At 38.9% G+C, this 21,275-nt stretch overlaps 2 protein-coding genes across 5 annotated transcripts in view; one reads left to right on the forward strand and one right to left on the reverse strand.

The window, feature by feature from the left end:
• Positions 1-4,749, reverse strand: part of nkain4 (sodium/potassium transporting ATPase interacting 4) — a 63,024-nt gene extending 58,275 nt beyond the window's left edge. For 2 of the 3 annotated variants that reach the window (XM_015054366.1, XM_015054376.1), the window contains exon 1: positions 4,420-4,749. In XM_015054366.1, the coding sequence (XP_014909852.1) occupies positions 4,420-4,473 (54 nt within the window). In that variant the 5' untranslated portion in view covers positions 4,474-4,749. The remainder of the gene's footprint in view (positions 1-4,419) is intronic. The other variant, XM_015054383.1, reaches the window with a different exon arrangement.
• Positions 4,750-9,503: 4,754 nt separating this feature from the next.
• Positions 9,504-21,275, forward strand: part of LOC106960984 (putative lysozyme-like protein) — a 52,802-nt gene continuing 41,030 nt past the window's right edge. For both annotated transcript variants that reach the window (XM_015054415.1, XM_015054423.1), the window contains exon 1: positions 9,504-9,873. The gene's annotated coding sequence lies outside the window, so the exon portion shown is untranslated. The remainder of the gene's footprint in view (positions 9,874-21,275) is intronic.

A 21,275-nucleotide genomic window follows, 5' to 3' on the forward strand; every position in this document is an offset into this window, starting at 1 on the left:
TTGGGGCTTAAAAAAAAAAAAGCTGCTCTTTCAACTGATTTCAATCCCCCCCAAGGAAAATAATTTTAAAAAAAAAAAAAAAAAAAAATGTTTCCATCTGCTTTATGAATAACAAAAACACCTTAAACAAGGACAAAGCTTTCTTATGAGGAACCTTTGAAAACTTTTCCCGCCAAACTTTTCCAATTCAACACTCCTCTTCGGCATCTGTTCGTTTCTCCCAAGAGATCAAATGAAACTTCTACTTTAACTTGTCTTCCAAAATCTCTCAAAAGCTGTTTGTGCATCTTTTACACAAAGGCTTTAATCTTCACCCAACATCAGACCTCCTAACCTTTCCCTCACAGTGAGGAATGTGCAGCTGTAATTCTGGGCGTGTCTGAGAATGAGAAACGGTTCACGAACTGCTGGTTTGTGTGTTCTGTCTATCAGAGCAATTAGTTTATTCAGGGAAAACAGAGTGCCGATCTGGGAGAGTGTGTTTGTCTTCCCGGGGGAGTGTACCTATATGAAATTCTCACCAAATGATAACTTTAATTGAAAATGTCCCATTTCTGAGGTATGGACAAAAAGATTCACAAAAATATTGTGCAGTTGAATTGTTTAAAAACAGGTTGCCAACAGTCTTTCAAAATGTCTTTGCCCACTAAAACAGCAGATTCAAGAACGCGACAGAAAATGCTGTGAAATCAGACCAACACAACATTATTACTATCAGATTATTTCCAGCTGCAATTCAAAATCCAAGTAATTGAACTCAAAACAGATTGGAACAAGAATGAATTTCAAATAAACCACGTAGATTGTAAACTCCAGACAGTGTCGGAAAAACAAATGCAACAGTCATTAATATTGCAACAGCAATCACATTTTTGTGACATCATTCCCAACATTATGGAAAAGGATAACTCAAATTAATTTTTAGGTTAAGTTTTTGCCAGCACAGACTTCTACTTGTCTCGAGAGCAAGAGGAAAGGACGGAGGAGTTCTCTTCGGGATTAAAACCCAGTGTTGTACGTCCACATCACATTTTATAGTGGTTGCATGTTGAAAATTAATTTAAACCACTTGTGACTCTAAAGGGCTTTTTAGATAAAGAAACATTGCAACACATTTTCCAGAGGATCAGCAGCCACTTGCAATCCTTTCTTTTAACCTTACAATTGATTTAACAATAAACACTGCTGGGGGTCATCAATGTTCTTATTCTCCCAAAACATAAAAACCGTAAAATCTTGTAACATTTACATTTACAAGACTTTGATGAGGACATTAATCTGATCTGCCTCTGGCTTCTGCAGTGGAAACAACAAAAGCTCCCGGTAAAGTTTCCTGCAGCAGAAAAGCTCCTTCAAGGCAAGAACCGCTTCCAATAACAAGGATGGTTTATCTGTGATGTTTTAGATTAAAGTAAAAAAATAAATAAATAAGATATATATATATATATATATATATATTTTTTTTTTTTTTTTTTTTTTTTTTCAACTAACATTTTTAATAAATAGTTATCTGTTTATGGTTACAAATAAAACCAATCACAACACATATTTTTTAAGAAAATACCTGAGGCTGCTGCTCTGTCTGTGCAAAACATGTTTCTCTTTTTTTCTCTTCAGTGAATGCTACAAACTTCCTCTGACACTGAAAGTATCACATCTCTCTTTCCGAGTATAAATGCTGTGAAATGTTGAGAACCCTATAGTTATGCAGTGGGTTTTAATCCTGAAGAAGCTGTTGCTCCTTCTCTCACCTCAGAGCACAGAAGTCTGTGAAAACCCCATCAAAATTTGGCTTCTGTGACATTACAGTGACTGCAAATAAGCCTGAGAAAAAGCGTTCGGTGTTTCACAGTCAAAACACACCTTGAGTGTTGAGTTCCTTCAGTTTCCACACTTTGACTGTTAGCGTTTTATATTTTAAACAGCTCAGTTTGCCTTTCTTGTAAGCTCAGGACAATTGCAGCTTCTATCCAAGGAGCCACAAGCTTCATTTACAACCATCATCATGTCCAGCTGCTGACATTTACAATAGTCTTGTTTTTGTTTTAACCAATCGAAACCCTTCCGCTCTGGGTCAACTTCAGGGCAGCACCTTAAGCTACCAACCCACTGAGACAAAAAAAAAAAAGACAGAAAAAACTGAGCTTACTTGTGTCTCTGAGTACAAACAAATCATTACAGAGACAGGGCTCCCAGCCAGTACTTGCTACTCTCCAGGGCTGATCAGGATCCTGACAACCATCCAGCACTGCTGTCTGCAACAGTTAGGCAGCAAAGGGAAAAAGGAACTGAGGCATTTCGATCAATATAGGCTCATTATCTGCTGCCTTCTGTCCCAGAGAGATGAGTCCCAGCGCTCGGCCGGCCTGTTGATGAGCAGAGCGCACCACAATTCAATTAGGGTATGGCCGAGATGCCAAAAGAGGTTTGATCAAAGCACTCTGTTGAGCTAATTAGCTCACGCTGTGGTTTACGAGGGCTATTTTTATATCTGAGGAGAAGACTGTGCTGTTTTGTTAATGGCAGTTTTTTTATGTTTTCTTCTTCTTCTTTTTTTACGGTGAATTGGGCAGGGAATAACCTGGCTCATTGTGGATTCATAGGTATAAGCCAGGAGAGCGCAGGGCGTCCCTGGTGCTGCTCAGAGCACATGCCCACATGTATATTCATGCAGACAAAACACATACACAACCAGAGGGTCCTTCAAAGGGTCACAAAAGGGCTTAGCACAGCCCCCTCTTTCACAGATCACACTTGTCAGCACGGAGGTGCGAGTGTGTTTGTGGTGTTGTGTGGCTCCGCGACAGGAAATGTGAGGTCATCAAGGAACAGCGGCGGGGAAGGAAACGAAGCCGTCCACAGAAATCTTCAGGGGCTTTTTAAAGGACCAGCTGACATCTATATAAAACACGTTAAAAATGGTTGACCTCCTTCTTTTTGATGAGGCGAAACGACCCGAGGAAAAACAGGTGTGTTGCTCGAGGTGTATTACTTAAGAGACTTGGACACAATTTTACGAGCCGATAATCGAGTTTCTTGTATCTGATTCTGTCACTATAACGTCATAAATCTTCTATCTCTATCTGACTTATTTTAACAATGAAGGCATGGTCATATGAGCCCAGTTATGCTGAGGAGATTTTAGTAACGGACTTGATTTTTTAAATGTCCTTTAATATGATCATCCCTGTGATTTTTCTGTCGTAATGCAAAATGTCACAGCACATTTATAAGTGATTCCACGATTACATATAAGGTAATATTTGTCAAAACCTAAAAAAATAAAAAAATAAAAAAAGACATCATGGTCAAGCTGTATCATTTGACTTTGTGGGTGAAACGTGGCTGGTATACCTAATCTTAAAGCAAAGACAGAGAAAAGGGCTTCAATGAAACTCATGCATATATGTGTCTCTGATATAAAAGTTATCAAGCAAAATATTCTAACAAATGAAAAATAAGCCCCCTTGTCAAAAAACAGTAACTTAAACAGTTCCACTTCCTTGAGATACAGCATAATTTGGGCAGTATGAAGCAGAAATAATGCATCAGATTGTCAGCGTCATAGTTCTAAATAAATAACTTGAGGCATAGCAGCATCCAGAAACTTAATTTAACCCACAGAAAAAGCTAGAAGTGATGGTTAATAGTTAAATAAGATAATGGATGAAAAGAAAGTGCATGCCCCTTCTTAACATCTCCACTCAGTTTCTGTTTTTGAATGACTTCATGCATGATGCATCAAAACTTCCCCGTTTGCCTCTTTGAAAGGAACGTTTTTTTGCTTTCTCAGATGTTGAGAGTGGCGTTTTACTCGATGGCACGACCGAGCTCACTTTGAATGCCACCATAAATTACACTGTCACGTTCCATCAAGTAAACTCTGCTCAGGGATGGAGAGGAAGGCGAGCCCGAGGAGCATCATTTGAGACTTCACTACAGTCCTGTTAATGTTACTTTCGGTGACTTTATGAACTTGAAAAGCTGAGTGATGCTCCGTTGGTTTCACATGCTTCGGTGTACGATGTTTCCTGATGAACACAACTCCCAAACATTAAGATCATCCCGTAGATGCAGGTTTCACCTTTATTCACGTAGAAAGGTGGCAGCATCAGGGGGTCATGCTGGGTGAGGTTTACTGTGAGTAGCAAACCTTGAATGTGTGTGGTGTTGGAGCCCCCGTGGTGCTCTCTCAACAAAGAGTGGGATATTAATCCCATTATTCAGAGTGGACTTCATGAATGTTCTTCAGACCAGCATGTTTTCTTTCCATTAAGAGGACTTCAAACAAAAAACAAAAAAAAACTGCACTTAAAAAAAAAAAAACTAAACCACAAAATCGAGAAATTCCTGTCTGTTCTCACATTAAAGCTGTTTCCCCCGTTTTCAAAAGTAGCAAAAACAAGTGCACAAACTTACCAGCTGTAAAGTGCAAATAAAAATGAGAGTGCATCGTCCGCTGCAGCAGCCCATTGTGTCAGCGGAGGGAAACGCGGTGACTCTGTGAAGGACTTGGTATCGAGCTCTCGGCGTGTCGTCCAGACTCAGTCTTGATCCGAACACTGGCTTTGTCCCATCCTCCTCCGGCGTCTTTTGAACTGAGCCCTGGGAACAGCGACCAGAGTCGGCTGGCTGCCTCCGGTCTGGGTTGCTCCGGACGTGTCTGTTTACCTCCGCTCAGGCCGACCGGTCGCACTGGAGGTGACTGGCTGGGAGACTGGGAGCAAGCCGGTGTGTGTAAAAAAAAAAAAAAAAAAAAAGAAGGAGGAGGAGGAGGAGGGGCAGAGAGGAGGTGGTCGCAGTGGCGCTGGTGGGGCAGGCAGACTAAATGACTGACTGAGGGCGTCATCGGGCATCGATGTATGGTAGCATCAATAAGAATAATAATGATAATAGTTATCATTATTATATACGTTTTTTATATACATATATCAGTGAGAATATTATTAATAATCATACTTTAACTCATTTTTATTTTTAAAAAATGAACAGACTGTTGAATAGATGTTTTCATGTCTGTGTGTAACAGGGCTAGTATTCTTAATTAAGCGTACAAGCAATTTAATAATGACTTTAGTTCCTTGAGGTCAGGACATTACCTAACCCCCTCAAAAAAAAAATGTGGTGAAGTGGCGCCATCTGGTGGCGAATAAGAGGGATTATAGTCAGTGTTCTAGCGGATTGCTTTTGGACACCTTCGGACTTGGTGGACCGAGTTCAAACTGGACATTTTGATAAGAAAACCTTTTGGAGTTTGAATGATACATTCAACATATAGAGACACATAGTTTTTTCTGTAGTATTAGATTTATCTAGGAGATCTGTAATACACATTGTTCATTTCTTCTGGCATAATAGGAATATTTAAGGACACTGAGCATCACCTATTTATATCTATAGTTATGAACTGCAAATCAGTTTGTCTTAATGTGTAGTTCCTTGGATCAGCTCTTTCTGTAAACAATGTTTTGTCCCCATCGATTTCTCAAACTGTAATTTTGTAACTTTTTCTGATGGAAAAAATCACTGGGTTAAGAACATTTGTTTGACATTTGAATGCAACTTAAAATACAAATGCCTTTAAACACCTCTCCCTGTTAACCTCATGCTTTTCACAACGAGGGTGGCTCCCACTATTTTTCCTCAACAGATTCATAAATGTTTCAGGTTTTCGAGGGCTGACCGGGGAAAGACTTCGCATCTAATTTCATCACACACTCCTCCGTTCTGTTCCTTTTAAAGCTCCGCTCCTCTTCTTTTGGCATCCTTCAGCTACACTGCCCTTCCCACCTGCATTCGGCCTGGCCCAGAAGGAGCTCCCCCCTCTTAACATCGCCAAAAATAAACTCCAGGGTAGTCCCCATGGAAGTCGACAGAAGGGAGTCACTTAATGTTTTAGGAACTTTAAGTCTACGCACATGTGTCTGTGTGATATTTTTGTTTTTTTATTGAATAATCACTGTTTATTATGTACACATAGTTTTATGTAAGGATGCACATGCAAATGTTCACCTTCATGTAAAATGTATTTTTAAATACTAATGAATGATATATCTAAACATTTTGACATTGCATAGTTTTTCATCTCATTGGTCTAACTTTCTTGTAACATTTGCATCTGATGTGCCTTGCTGGCTACAGAAAATTTCTGGAAAAATCTGAGGTCCCAAATCCACTGTTGCTGCTGGATTAAATAAATAAATAAATAAATAAATAATAATAATAATAATAATAATAATAATAATAATAATAATAATAATAATAATAATAATAATAATAATAATAATTTATTTGCAGGTTCTAATGAAGCAAAGATCAACATGCATATACAACTCATACCTTTTCTGTTGTTGCTTTGTAGCTTTTTATGATTCTTTTGTTGATTTGCCAGTATGCTGTGGATCTTTATCCTGGATCATCTGAGACTTTTCCATTTTCAAGCTGAGTCCTCAATTTAATTTTATATATTTAAACAGTGGGTTACAACTATGTCTTCTAAAAAAGGTTTGTAAGGTCCGGCCCCTCCAACAACAAGCACTGAAGATTTAGTTTGACCTTGGTTGACATCTGTTGGAGTTTTGACAGTTCGATTTTTCAAAGTTTGTTATTATTAGTTTATTACTTTTTTAAATTTATTTATTTATTTTTTACAAGGTTTTATGCTTATTTACCAGAACTGCTAAGAAATATTAGTGGCACTGTGATGATTTCAGTAACTCAGCAACTGGATGTATTTTGCAATTGCATTTACAGTCTTTATTGCATCAGCTGGATTTAAAAATATAAACACTCTTTAAATAAGGGTTGTCAATTTATATGAATCATTATTCAAATAATGAATATTCTTAGGTCTTCATAAGACTTTAAGATTTTAATACACGTTACTTTAAACAAGTCAGAGCAGGAAGTAGGCTTGCAACCAGAACACAATCGTTCCTTGCATTCACTATGTTCACAGCTGCATTTCTTATGAGAAAGAGTGTGTACCAGAAGATTATGAATGTGTGTGTGTTCGGTGATAGCTGAAATAAGGTCAATGTTATAGTTCTGACTATTTGAAAGCCTGATGGAGGCTCTACTGTGTGTTCCCATTTTGCCCAACACCTCCTTTTCTCCTTACTCTTTGTTCGTGTGTGTGTGTGTTTCTCGACCATTTCTTTCATGACAAGTGCGGCCCTCCGGGGCTGCTGTTCTCCACGAGGACGTTAATATGAAGTGACAGGACAGCCAGTGGCGTTCTGCTTGGAGGGGACTTGCTTTGTGGAGGAGACCTGAGAGTCTCTCTCATAGTGGACAACAATAGAAAAAAAGACCTTCGAAGGACAGAGTTTTTTTCTTCTTTCTGAAAGCATCTTAGTGCTGTCATTTTTGTTTCTACTCTGATTGTCTCTCTTTTTCTTTCTCTTTTTTTCCACACGTTTTAGAGATTATGCAGACCTTCATGGTTCCTCATGCAGACACACTCAAGACAAGTATGTTTGCTGGTGATTAAACATCCAGTTCATCCTTTCTAAGGCAGATACATGAGAGCAGAGCTGATTGTAGGAGTTTGGACAAATCAATTTCCAAAATGACTGTAGTGACCTAGAATTCATCTTAGACTGAAATGATTGTATAATTCATGCTGAAATACTGAGTCTCATGAGGGCCTGCTTTGGGTGACAGAAACAGGTCAATTTTCATTGGCTGAAGTCTGCTTTATTACTAAATCGGAACTAAAACAAGCTGCTCTGTTCGGCGTTTCAAACATCAGCATCAACACAAACTTGCTGACTTGCCTCAAAATTGTTGCCTTTGCTGGCTGTTGAACAAGCACATGAATGCTTTCTTTATTTAGGTCCATCTAATGAAACTTTAATATCATACATGTGGCACTGGATGTAACAAGGAGACAGATTCTGTTTTGAGTTTTTTTTGTTGTTTTTTTTTTCCTTTTTGTTCCACCAACATCCCAGACTTAATGAAGAATAAATACAAAGGATGATATGAGGAGGATGTCAATAATTCATGACTGGATTATGCTTTGCTGAGGAAATATTGGTGGAATCCTTTTAACATCTGGTGTTGTTCTACTGTTTGCCGCTTGGGGGCCTTCTTTCTGGGGCCGTTTTAAATTGAACGATGGTGCGTCAAAGGAAACACAAGCTAAAGCAAACAGGACATTGGGAGGTTTTACTTCAAAATAAAAGAAACATGAGCTGTGGTGGCCTTAAGGCGTATTTATAATACAAAACGAGATGAATCCCACTGGTGCAAGTATTTAAAGTACTGCTATTAGATGGCAATTTATTAAATTCACATATACAGGCAAGGAAAGATTTGAACCGTAAAAGCTCCTTAAAATATTGTTTTATTTCTCCTTAACTGGGGGCTGCTTTTCATGAGCCATTCAGCTGATTTAAAGGAAGATAATTATGTCTGCATCTTACTAAATTTACAAAAAAAGAGATGTCTAAGGAGTTCAGATATATGATACAAGTCCATCTCCAAACATCTGTGCCCAGAGATGAAAATATTATTAAAAAAAAAACAAAAAAACAGAAAGTTAATGTGACTCCCTGGATGTGGATGCAAGAAGAAATTCAACCACATATTTTCAGATTACTCACATAATAGAAAAAGAGCCAAAGAATACAGTAATACATATTAATACCCATTGACAAGTCCCAAGGCTTGAAGAATGTCTTTTAGCCAGAGAAGATTAAACTAGACCTTTTTGGTCATTCACATCCACTCTGCCAGCCCTTAAAATCTGAGACATCTTGTGCAGTTTGCTCCGAAATAACGAGAATAACAAGTTGGCAAAGTACAAAGTGAGGAAAAGTGGTCAGTGTTGCTAAGGTCAGTTTTGTTATGTTAACCAGATAGTTTGCATGTCACAGTTCAGCTTTAGCCAATTCATCAGACCTCTTTTAAGGGCCATGTATCATAATGTGATTTGTGTGTGTGTGTGTTTTATTTTAATTATTGGGTAATTAAGCACACCCTTTTAAGAGAACAATTAAAGAAATCATGTATTGAAACATCTGAGAGTGTAAGAATGAATGGATTGAAGTCAAACCCAAGCTACAAATTTTCTATTCAATATAATAAATAAAATAAATCACACATCACATCTAATCTTTTTGAATCAGACAGCAGTTCCAGGCCTTATATAAGGACTTACTTCCACCTGAATATGTGTTTTAAAAATTACAATTCTCACATAAACTACATTTTTACATAAGGTGTTCAGTTTGTTGATATTATTGATACTTTTACGCATTCACAACAGTTAAATGTTTCCATAAAAATGAACATTGGAATATGGCATGTCTTGTATAAAAATTTAATAAACACACACAATAAAACATGCTTGTAAAAATACAAACTAAACGGTTGCGGTTATTTAGATGTATACCGTGATAGTGACATCTTTTTTTTTTATTTTGAAAGTCTCAACAGGAAATCAAAGCAGCTCCTGGATGAGCCTTGACAGCGATGTAAGTCACATGGTGTTCTTAACGGAGAGCTGATGGAGCCAGATGAAAGAGGCAGGAGGCGAGCCCCTCCGCTTGCGCGTCAGCATCCCCTCAAATAGAAATCCGCTGCTGTCACTTCAGCCCTGCTCGCATAGAGACTGACGGCTGCAAACGACAATTAAAGGCTGATCCCGTCTGGGTATGCAACGTTTTATTATTTTATTGAATTAAAAATAAAATAAAATAAAAAATAAAAAAACTAAACGTGATGCCAGAGGAGGAGAGTAAAGGGAGGCTGTGAGGAGCGCTACGGAGAATGGTAGTGAGGATCAAGGCGCGCTGTCCCAGGAGAACTCATCCGAAGAGCTGTCCGTGAGAGACCGGGATGCTCCTCTAACACCACCCGGGGCGGGTGAGTAGCCCATAGCGCATCTCTTAATATCAGAGTTAACACGAGAGTTTAAGGGTCCTCGCTTCCTCTAATCGCTCGACATTACTTCCAACTACATCGATTCCACCTGTCTGATCAATCCTTAATATGCTTCTTTTTTTCCCCCTTTTTTTTTGTTAAGTGCACGCAATCGGTAGATCAACCGCGAGTGAAAGCGGCTGCTAACTGGAAGAAATAGTGCGCTCAGCCCGTGCGCACGCCGGTACCTCACCGTGGTGCGCGCACACATCCTCGGGGTTGAACGCCATGCAGTGCGCTTCAACGGGGGCATTGCGGGGTCCGTCGTGTCTCTTTAAAGTTTTGATTAGAGTGAACATGTGTTCCACACAGCGGCCTCAGTGGCTAATTAATGCAGCCTTTGTAAGGGGGGCTTCTCCTATCACAGACGCTCATCATTAATCCAATGATGGCCCGGAGGGCGTGGGTTGGTGTCCGCGCTGATAAGAGGAAGCCACCAGTCCTGCTCTCACACTTGGGCTGATTAATTATGGACTCTGGCTGTGATGTCCGCAGAAATGATGCACACATCTCAAAGAGTCATAGCAGTTCATGTTAAAAAATTTTTTTTACCATTTTTTATGCGACAGTTTGGACTATTACCCCAAAATCCACCCAAATTACCAACACTGGGTTTAAATGTAGGTCGTCCTTCTGTCCTGATGCCGATCTGGATGATTTTCTTTTCTTATTTCTGGTGAAAATCATACAATGCACACAGTTTTGCTAAATATGTAGGTGTGGGTGTGAGAAGAACTTCCACATGAACCCCAGTGCATGCAGATGAATAAAAATCCACTTACTATGCTGCAAGGGTCTACGTCTGCTGTGTAGATGTGTGTGTGTGTGTGTGTGTGTGTGTAGCTCACCTCATTACACTCATTGTGTTGACTTAAGCAGTAGGGTCACCCCTGAGGCCCGTTCACCTGCCTTATTGAGGAGCGATGCCCAGAATTACACCACACACCGAGGTGGGAGAGGCTTTTCAGCTTACATGATCAAGTTCAGCAACGGTACTCCAGGCTGAAGCGTCATGTATTAATCTGATGCGCCGTAAATATTCTGGCTGAACTGGATTAGGCTGTTCCCCAATCCTCACAAATGTGTTTTGACGAGAGGTGCTTAACTCTTTTATCTTGTCTTAAAAAACAAAAAACAAAAAAATTGTGAAAGAGCTCCAGGTCCTGTTTGACTCCTGAGAAATTATGTTTGCAGCCTGCCCACCCACACATTGCGCTCGATTTCTCCACAAAGTGACAAAACTAAACCATCTCCACTTTACAGCTGCATATTTACAGAGAATTTCTGATATTAGACATCAAGCAAAATCAAACTGAAAAACCTGGGGGACGAGGAACTACTTTTTTAAGATGGAGTCGGGCCTTCAGCTGAGGGTGATAGAACAGGTTGTTATATTTCACCAAGGCAAAGTACAAATGCTGATGCAGTCAAGGTGACGAGCCAGGAGCGCGCCCTCCTCCTCATCTTATTCAGTTTCCATCCTTATGTGCTTTACAACGTTTCATCCTACATCCTCTTCATTTGTGCATCTTTGCTGCGGTGTGTTTTCCACATTTTCGTTCCTGAGCTGTCTACTGGGCTCCTTGATCGCTGTGATGCTGTTAACTAGCTAACAACTAATACTGAGATCAAGTAACACACATGTGGACTCTATCTGCTAAGTAGGTGACTTCTAGAGGTAATTGATTAGATTTATTTCATTTGGGGATATCAAAGTAAAAATGGCTGAATAAAAATGCATGCCACACTTTTCAGATTTTTTTTTTTTTTTTTTGGTATTTTAATTAAATTTTTATAGAAGTTTGGAATCAGACACAAAAATACAAGGTTTTCCTTGAATGTGATAAACCATAAACTGAGTGATAATAGCTCCACCCGTTACAGTCGCTACATAAAACTCGTGTTGCTCTGTCTGTGTTGACCAGGACTGTTCTGTTTATTTGTCAGATTTGTTTTGGTTCGTCTGCATAAGACTTTAGAGTCCAACTTACAGAGGCGTTGTTTTCCATTCTTGTCTCCTGCGTACATCTGAGCCCTGACCAAAGCCAGATCCTATGTCTGTTAAAAATGGACCAACCTTCAAAGCCAACAACTTCTGGGCACCTGGGACTCAGAGCAGGCGACCTCTCAGACGAGATCTGAAAAACTTTCTGGAAAAATAAAATGGCTAATTCATTCACTATCTTTATCCATCAGCCTTAAGCTGTTCAGGTTTGTGGGCAGATGGAGATTATCTCAGCAGACAATGCATCGCAAGGTGAACGTAGAGATGTTGCTAAACATCAATTAAGAGTGACTAAATTAGCGCGGCACGCTTGTTTAAAACTGCGGAAGGAGCCGGAGAAAAGCCAAGCAGACACAGAGATAACACGCAAACTCCACACAGAGTGGAGTTTGCGTAGTTATCCGTTTTGGCTCCCATTTTGGAGTAGTTATCCGTTTTGGCTCCCTTATTTGTTGTAGACAGATGTCATGTTGCTCTGAGTTTGCATGAAAACGAAAACCTGTTCATTTGTGTTGCATGTGAGGAACCCGTGCAGCTGTGTGCAGGGGTCAAAGTTGAAGAAATCCCAACTTTTACTGTGACACATGGCCAGTCAACATAAAATATATCTATTGAATTGCTCTTGATCAAGCAGGAAGCAGCAACTATGTGTGAAAATGAAGCTCCTTCCTATTACAAATTGTCCAAATTGTAAGACGAGACAAACGCATTTTCATAACATAAATAAATCATAGCCATTATACACTACTGTTATTCTCATCTGCTCCATGAAACTATACTGGAGAAATCAAGGGTCACCGAGTCCTGCATCAAGTTCAGCAGGACATGCTGCTTTGGGTGTGAAACCACATAGCAACTAACCAAACAGGCCACATTTTAACTGTTAGCAAAGCTACATTTATCTGAGGGATACAATGTTATACTAGCAAATATCAATTGTCTGCACTTGCACTGCAAACAGTTTCTAGGTTTATGCCATTGGAGGTCGACGCACTCAGCTGTATCAATCTGGAACTTGTCAGTCTGCTTTTTGGTAGCTGAGAGTAAGAAAACCTCTTAAATTTCTCATCAAGCTGTAATTTGTGCAGCTGAATCAAAGATCAAATTGCAAATTATTTTTACAGGATCTATAATTGGTCAACCATAATCTCTGCAACTTTGAACCATAACACAGTTCAAATGATAAAAAAAAGTAAAGCATAAAATATGCTAATATAACACTGTATCCCATGTATGTAAACGTTTTGAGTTTGAGTTGCTATAAATAGCTAAAATAACTCAAAGCAGTGGAACCTTTCAAACTAAATGTTAGCCTTTCTTCTCTCTGAGGATTTCTTCTCTTTTCTTCTAACAGATATAATACTAGGTTACTGCACAATATCACTTCAAAGCATGAAATCTATTCTTTTAAGTAAATCAGTCTTTTTTTTCTGTTAAGACAGCTCAACTCAGTAGGATGGACTATTCCTGGTTGTCCCATTGCTTGTTGTGGCCACATTATAATTACCGTCTGTCAACATCACATGGTTGATCTGAAAGTCTGTCAACTTTGCAGTAGTCACTGTGTAACCACTTGCAAAACAGAGTAAGGAAGTGTTTTGTATTTTTTTTTAAGCTTATGACTCTCATTAAGACAGTAACAGCTTTGTTTTGGTTTGTTCTTCCTAGGTGGTCCACAGCCCTGAAATGCGAAATAACAAAAGAACTGGTTCATTTCTGTTAAGTTTTGAAAGATATTCATGTGTTTCTAGTTGTTCCTAAATGTGCCAAGATGAATAAACTTCCTTTAAATGTAAATGTTGCTTGAAAGTCTGTTGGCTTTCCCAAAAACGTGGTGAGCCAATCAGAAACTGAGAATGCACCTTTCCTTTCAAGGAAGCGCTCTCCTACACTCTGATAATCCCCTCACTGTGCACAATCATCTTCTTTTCTCACATCATACTCATTTCTAATGCAGCCAAAACACTTGTAGCCTTCTGCTCACACTTCCGTTGCATACAGATTGCCAGTTTCATTCACTCTCACGTTATTCTTCTTTAAATAATATATCATCTCCGAATTGTCATCGGGCTGCCAAACAGAGAAGAGCAAAGTGCATGTTGAGCACATTGAGGGTTTTGAAAATGTCAGCAATTGTCCGTGGCCTTTGGTTCTTTGTAAAAGGTGCAAAATTGTGATGCGAGCTTCACAGATCACAGAGCAAATGGTCCATGAATCCTTGCAGCATGCACGTGCACATGCTTGTGTACGTGTCAGCTGTCTGTTTGTGAACGTGCGATAGCGCAGAGACCACAGGGCGATGTAAATTGGCCAGTCAGCCGGACAGATGTGCCCTGGCCCGGGCTTGGGAGTGCGGGGCTTCGAACTGGCCTGCCTTCCAGAATTAGTGCCATGGATCTGTTAACAAGGGGCTAAAGACTGCAAAACTCAAGTTTTGTTAACATACTCTCTGTTCTTTATTTTTGTGAACCAATCAACAAGAAAGAGGAAACACTAAAACATAAAAAAATAAAGAATTATTCTTGTTTCTCCAACATGTGAAAATGTAAAAAAAAAAAAAAAAAAAAAAAAAATCTCTAGTTTTTCACTCTGACAGCTGTTGAGCTTTGAATGCTTCTTTCTAATTGGGTTCTGTGTCGGTTCAACTATCTGTCTCGATCTGAGCTAAATACATTTCAAGCTCAGAGTGGCAATCGGTTGCCATAAAAGCAGTAGCACTGTAATTCATAACTATTGATTGGTGTCTGAGCAGCGTTTCAGCAAAACGACTCTGAACACAACTCCATACAGAAGCGAGTGGAGTAAATAAAGCAAAGTGGTGGCGATGATTTACATAGTTATGCTGTTATCTCCCCCACCCCTTTTTCTTAATTTGGGATGCACTCGTGGTGCAGGAACATTAAATAGTTCTTCCTCTGAACATTGCTGTTGTACTTAAGGTAGCACAGATGATGCTACACATCTTCTGCTGCCTGTAACAGGGACTCAGAGCTGAAACTATTGAAGCATAACCTGGCTACTGGTATTTAAACCCTACTAGCTTTAAAAACAAAGGCAACCTCTGAGCACTGAGCAGTGGCTTTGCATTTAGGCAGAAAAGGTGTAGCCGTAATTACACATTTTAAAAAATATATTTCTATGATTGGGGTGTAACATACTGACGAGATTTCAGAAAGTGAGTTAAAGATCAGCTGGAATTTTGAAAGCATTTCCCAAATGTGCTCAAGTTTTTCCCAAAATGTTGCAGGTTTAGCTAAACACTTTAAATTAAATATCCAGAAAATTTGATCACTTTAATTCTCAATTTGAAGTGTTACTCTACAGGGCAGCTGAGGGAATAGTTCAGAAAGTCCTGTTAGCATTTTGTTGAAAATTTAATTTGTATCACTGATAGCTTGTATGTCAACATGAAACTAAACATACATATAGCATTTTCTTTGGAAATAGAGGCCAAAACCCAGAGTGGAGGCTTGATATGTCAAACAAGTCAAACTCAAAAAGCATTTCTTTTTTCCTCTTAGTGGGATGGATCTTGATGATCATTTCTGACGTTTCTTTGGTTCTGCGGGATGTAGTGTGCAAAGTCTCTATTTTAAGCAAATCTGTTTTGCACATATAAGCCTTAGGATATTTGACTTGCCTTGACCTCGGCACTGTGAATCCATGACACTCTGTTCACGTCACTCTTGGTTTCGTAGCAGAATTTGCTCCATTCAGCGTTCGGAGCACGCTAGAAAAAGGTTCACAGCCACAGCTCAGCGAGTGGGGAAGAATGTTTTCAGCCATTTCTTACTCATACTCAAAGTTTGTCACTCACTGTGGGTGGAGAAGTGTTTTCCCCCCAAAACAGTTTAATTTGCACAATCAGAGCAAACCTTCGGGATCTCATTAGCAGGGATGGGATGTTCCTCTCAATTGCTGCTTCTTTTTTTATCCTTTATGTCACATCCGCATTCTCCTCAAAAAGGCAAAAGAAAAAAGTTACACGCTCTCTCTTGTTTCAAGACAAGGAAGCATGTTACAAAACCAGTCTAAAGCACTCATTTAAGAGTCAAAACTTATTGCCATTGTGTTTCAGCATATTCCATCCATCCATTACCTAAACACACTTATTCCCCCCTGCAGGGCAGGCATTGGGTGAGAAGCATGGTACACCCTCGAAGGGTCAGCAGTAGTCCATTGCAGTGTTTCAGCATTATTTTACACTTTAAAACGTTTAGAAAGAAGGCAATACACATAGCCTTAACAAATGCCAACAGTGGCTTTCACAACTTTTTTTGACCCTGTAGAATACGGCAAAATGCTTCAAATCTTTTTATATTTAATTCAACAACAATTCAGGAGAAAAATAAAGAAATCTGTTCGAAGGACACAAACACCAAAAAGCTGCAACAACCTGGTTGCATAACAGGGCAGACTCTTGTACTAATACTTTGTGGAAGAACCTTTTCATTCAATTTTAGCATTCAGTCTTCTTTGGTTGGAATCTCTCAGCATCCCACATCTGCACTTATTTGTGATCCCGCTGACGTGTTGTCGTATTTAGCCATGGACTACGGCTATTCCACTCCCAAACTTAAGTTTCTCTCTTATGAATTTATTTTTCTGTGGATTTGGACAAATTTGTCGGCAAAGCTTAGGGGGGATTGTAGCCAGACAGGCATGTCTTTTTGGTGAACAACAAAAGCCTTCTGTCTTACAGCCCTTCTCCTCAGCTTAGTCATATAGCAAATACAGTCGGTTTTCAGTACATGTAGAACAGAACAAGTAGCTTGTTCCTACAGGTCCTTCAGTGTTGTTGTCAGTCTACTCAACCAGTTTCTTTTTGGCCTAATCAATAATTTTGGATGAACATTCATAATTTGTGATGCTCCTGCTGTCCTATCCATCACTCTTTCAGTATACTCAGGAGAATGGGAAAGCAGGGGGAGGGGGATTGTCTCATCAGACCAGGTAGCCTCTAGTAGCTGTTCTGTTGTAATAGTGGTAAGGAGTGTGATCTTTTGTTGAGTAAAGATTGCTCAACAAAAGGTCTTTGCAAAAGTAACTCCCTGTCTGCCTCGCTGTATGACACAACAGAGTAATAACCAGGCACTGCTGCTGAAATGAAAGAAAAATTAAGCTTCTGAATTGCTGTAAATTACGGCAATCAGAGACAAAGAGATGAGATGAAATATGTTATAATTTATTGGTCATAATCAGGAATCAAGATGAGTAAACAGAGGAGTTATCAAAACAAAAATGTTGTGGTCGTCCTAAAATAGCATGGGATGATTTACATGAGTCAGCTGGACACCATGCCCATGTCTGCTCATATTATTTATCATTAGTTTAATTTGGTTGCTTTTAATGTTATATTGCCTGAAAGAACAGTGGATCATTGATTTTTAACATCACCAAGCTGGTGCTGGGCTTAGATAAAGATCTAAATCTACAAAAAAAAATAATAACAAATCACTAATGTTCTATTTTCTAAACCTAAATGTCTTGAGAGTGTTGTCTTAGTCCATGTACATACATTATCGAGATAATAACAATTGGTAATGTTCATTTTATTGTTTTAGGAAGACTGGATCCAGTATGTGTTAAATGTAGACTTCCTGCCATGTAGCTTATTGACGGGTTGCAGGTTTTCAAAATAAAAGCTAGTGGCCAGAAACATTTACCAGTAGTTGAATAAAGAAAGTAAAAGTGTTACTCTGTTGGTTATAAAGCAGCTGTGAAATATTCAGCAAACTAAAACTACATTTCTCCAATATTCCTGCATGTGTTATCGTTTTTGATTTTGATTTTTTTTTATGTTCTCCAAGATGCCTGGTGGGTAATTTGTATGTGTGTTTGATTGGCTAATTTAGGATTACTTTATAGGATTTGAGACATTCTGACAAATTAGTATTGCGTCATACCGTAAGTTTTATGTTTCTGCACATTTCTGAGCGTTTTGTCCAAGACTGTTTGAATGGATAAACTTTTCTTTCTGTTGGAGGCACAGAAGCTGGCTGTCTAGTTCACCTTTCCAACCTTAACTGTTTTATCGATTCCTTTGACAGTCACACAGGTGTTGCTGATGCAGGATCAGCTTCTGCACTCAAAAGATGACAGTGGAGCAGTCATGCTGAATGCTCCCTTTATTTATTCATTATAAGGCGGTTCGCTGCTATGCACTGCACTCTCAGAGGACTTGTCTCACCTGCTTCACCTCATGAGGTGTCTGGGACGGTGAGGCGTTTGGTATCAGATCTGTCTTGGGTTTATTTGATCAAAGAGCGCTCGCCAAAAAGCCACAGCCTCAGCTTGAGCTCGCCATGAATGAGAGAAGCCGTGGGGACAGAGAAACTTAGAGGAAGAATGGAGGGTGGAGTCTAGGGCTCGGGGGATGACGGCAAGGCAGATCCCGTATTGATTGGTTTAGTAAGAGAATCCTCCTTAATAAGAGGAGCTTGTGGAAAGAGAGATCACATCATCTGAACTCCACTCCAGAGGCTGTCTTCAGCTTTAAAAATAATTTACCGTGGTAACAAAACAAAAACAGAAAGGTCAATTCAATTCACTACATGAGATTGGAAGTGTAGTAGAGAGAAAATGTTTTTGCCATTTCTTCTTTGCAAAGCAGCTCAAATTCAATCAGATCTGCAGAAGAACAGGAATGATCAAGTCTTGATGGATTCTCAACTGAATTCAGGTTTAGACTTTGTTCCATTTGAACTAATGAATGTTTTTTGATATTACTTTCCTCCTGGGAATTTCTTCACCTCAGTTTCAAGACTTCTGCAGCCTCCAGCAGATTTTCTACCTGGATTGCTCTGTGTTTGGCTCTGTTCATTTTCTTGGCAAAAGCTTCCCCGTCCTGCTACAGTAAGACATCCCCACAGCACGATGCTGTCACCACCGTGTCTAACCCTGGGAATGGTGTGTTGATTGCAGCGTGACACACAAAAGGTTTTACACTGAATCCAATAACTTTCATTTCAAGATTTTTATTTGTTAAAAAAATATATAAATTGAAAACAATTTATTATTTTCCTGTTACTTTACAAACATGCGCCATTTTGGGTAGGTCTGTCACATAAACATTCAAATAAAATATACTGAACTTTGTGGCTGTAATGTGATAAAGTTTCCATGTAGTGAACATTTTGTGCAAGGCACTAAAATCATCACCAATCTTGTCCACATCTTGCAGCTGGTTTTTTGTGTGTGCTGTGGTTTGTTTGCACTGACGTATAGTTTCCTCTTTTTTCACTCCGTCTCTCCTTCTGCACCCATGCTCTCCGTGTATCTTTGTGTTAAGTCAAGAGCCTAGTGTCAGAGAAACCCTGAGCTATTTTAGGAGGCAGCTGAATGTATTGAGCGAGAAAGCGAGGTGACACAACCGGAGTTGAGATTGCTCGGTGTCTGAAAACCTTGAAAAAGTCTTGCTTTAGAGCCGTACAACCCTCCCGCCCCCCCTCCCAACCCCACTCAACACCTTGCAGGTTGCTCGAAGCCACCATCAGATAATAGCTGTGGAAGCAAGCTGCACATCAAAAGCCTGAAGATAGCAACCATTTCACAGACAACTGCTTTTCCACATTGCATTGTGGAACACTGTATGTGGTTCAATTATATTTTGGGGCGTCCCATATAATATTGTGCATATTTATGTTATCACACATCTATACCTATACTACACATATGCGGACAGTTGATTGTGCAAAAACAAAAAAAAAAAAAAAACAACCTGAAGAACATGGAGCAACGTCTATTTTTGTACAAAAATATCAGTGTGATAGCAGCTATTTTTAGGGCTATTTTTGATTATTTAATTTTATTCTGTATGTATTCACCTCTGCATGAAAGAACTGCAGTCCCAAGCAATTTCTGTCTTTTTTTTTTCCTCTTCTCACACACTTTTCTTCTTTTCATGTGCTCTCATGAAAGCAGATTGGTGTTTGTGTGAAAAAAAACAACAACACATTATCACATTTTGCCCTTGATTTGATGGGCAATCTACACACATCTGTCTCCGCTGAACAGATTCACAATAGATTTGAGTATATATGCACTGCTTGTTTATTTGTTTATTTATTTTAACAGTATGTGCTTGCACTTGTTTAATGAAATCATCATTCCCAAACAGACACTCAGCCTTCTTTCGCTCCTCTGATCAATAGCAAACTGAGTCTGTCATTATGGTCACTGTCATGAAATCTTTGCAAACCCAATTTAACCAAACTGTGCACTAACTAAATTAGCAGCGCCTTCTTGACCTTTACAAACCCAACTTGCACTGGAAAACATGAGGCTCATCAAACCAGCAAAGCCAGCAGGTCAGAGTCTGGAACCGCTACTCATTTCATTAACTTCTTCCGTAGTGAACACCGATGTCTCTAAAATATTATATGTGATGTTGTGTTTTCACACTCTAGCCACACAGGATGTAATTTTTATTGGTTCTAATGTTGTGAGTGCTTAAAATAAGTCAGGGAGCAAAAACACCAGCCCTTAGAATAGTTTTGTGTGGCCCTCAATCATAATTTTAAAAAAAAAATTACAGAAATTTGGTTAGTCAACTCAGGCAGTGTCTACACACACACATGTATTAAACATGTTGGGATGAAATTGTCACTAATGTTAACCCTTTCAAAAAAGATATTAGGAAATTAAAATCTTCATAAGATGTAAATATAAGTTAATATTTTTTTTTTTTGCTTTTTATTGAATTTGATAGTTAGTACAGCTTCCATTCGAATTCAGATACAAAAAAATAACCAACTCTTTGGACCAGGAGTCAGTTCAAGTTGATGTGGTTCAGGTGACATTTTCACTGACAAATTAAAACCTTCTTAAGGTGGAAAATAGAGATACATATAGTATTGATATTTTATTCACCACATTGTTTGGCTTTAATTTGATACCATAGTAAGTCGGACCATCCAGCGACTTCTACTCAAAATCAAACTTGGGTACTTTGATTTATTATAACTGAATATAAAGACTAAAGTTTTTTTCCACACACAAACAACAGAGCAATCCATCCCCAAATTAGGAAACAATTTGCCTTTTCTTTTAATAAGAGAAAGAGACAATTTTGTTTCCAGTCTACAATAATTTACAGATACTTTTAGACTTTAACAGCTATGTTAGATGGTTTGTACATTGTTGAGAAATTAAAGAGAAAAAAAAAAGCATCTGAAAGTAATCATGTTTGCATATTTAATTATGAAAGAAATTATTTCGGTGCACATGCACTTTCAAACTTGTTAAAACGTTTATACACTTCTGCTTTAGCACCTTGGACTCGCACTTCATTAGCATGAAAAGATTTGTATGTTTACGCTTAAACACTGAATGCTGTCAA

This window comes from Poecilia latipinna, unplaced genomic scaffold (assembly GCF_001443285.1).
Source record: "Poecilia latipinna isolate Pla-1442-1.1 unplaced genomic scaffold, P_latipinna-1.0 Scaffold56, whole genome shotgun sequence".
NCBI lineage: Eukaryota > Metazoa > Chordata > Actinopteri > Cyprinodontiformes > Poeciliidae > Poecilia > Poecilia latipinna.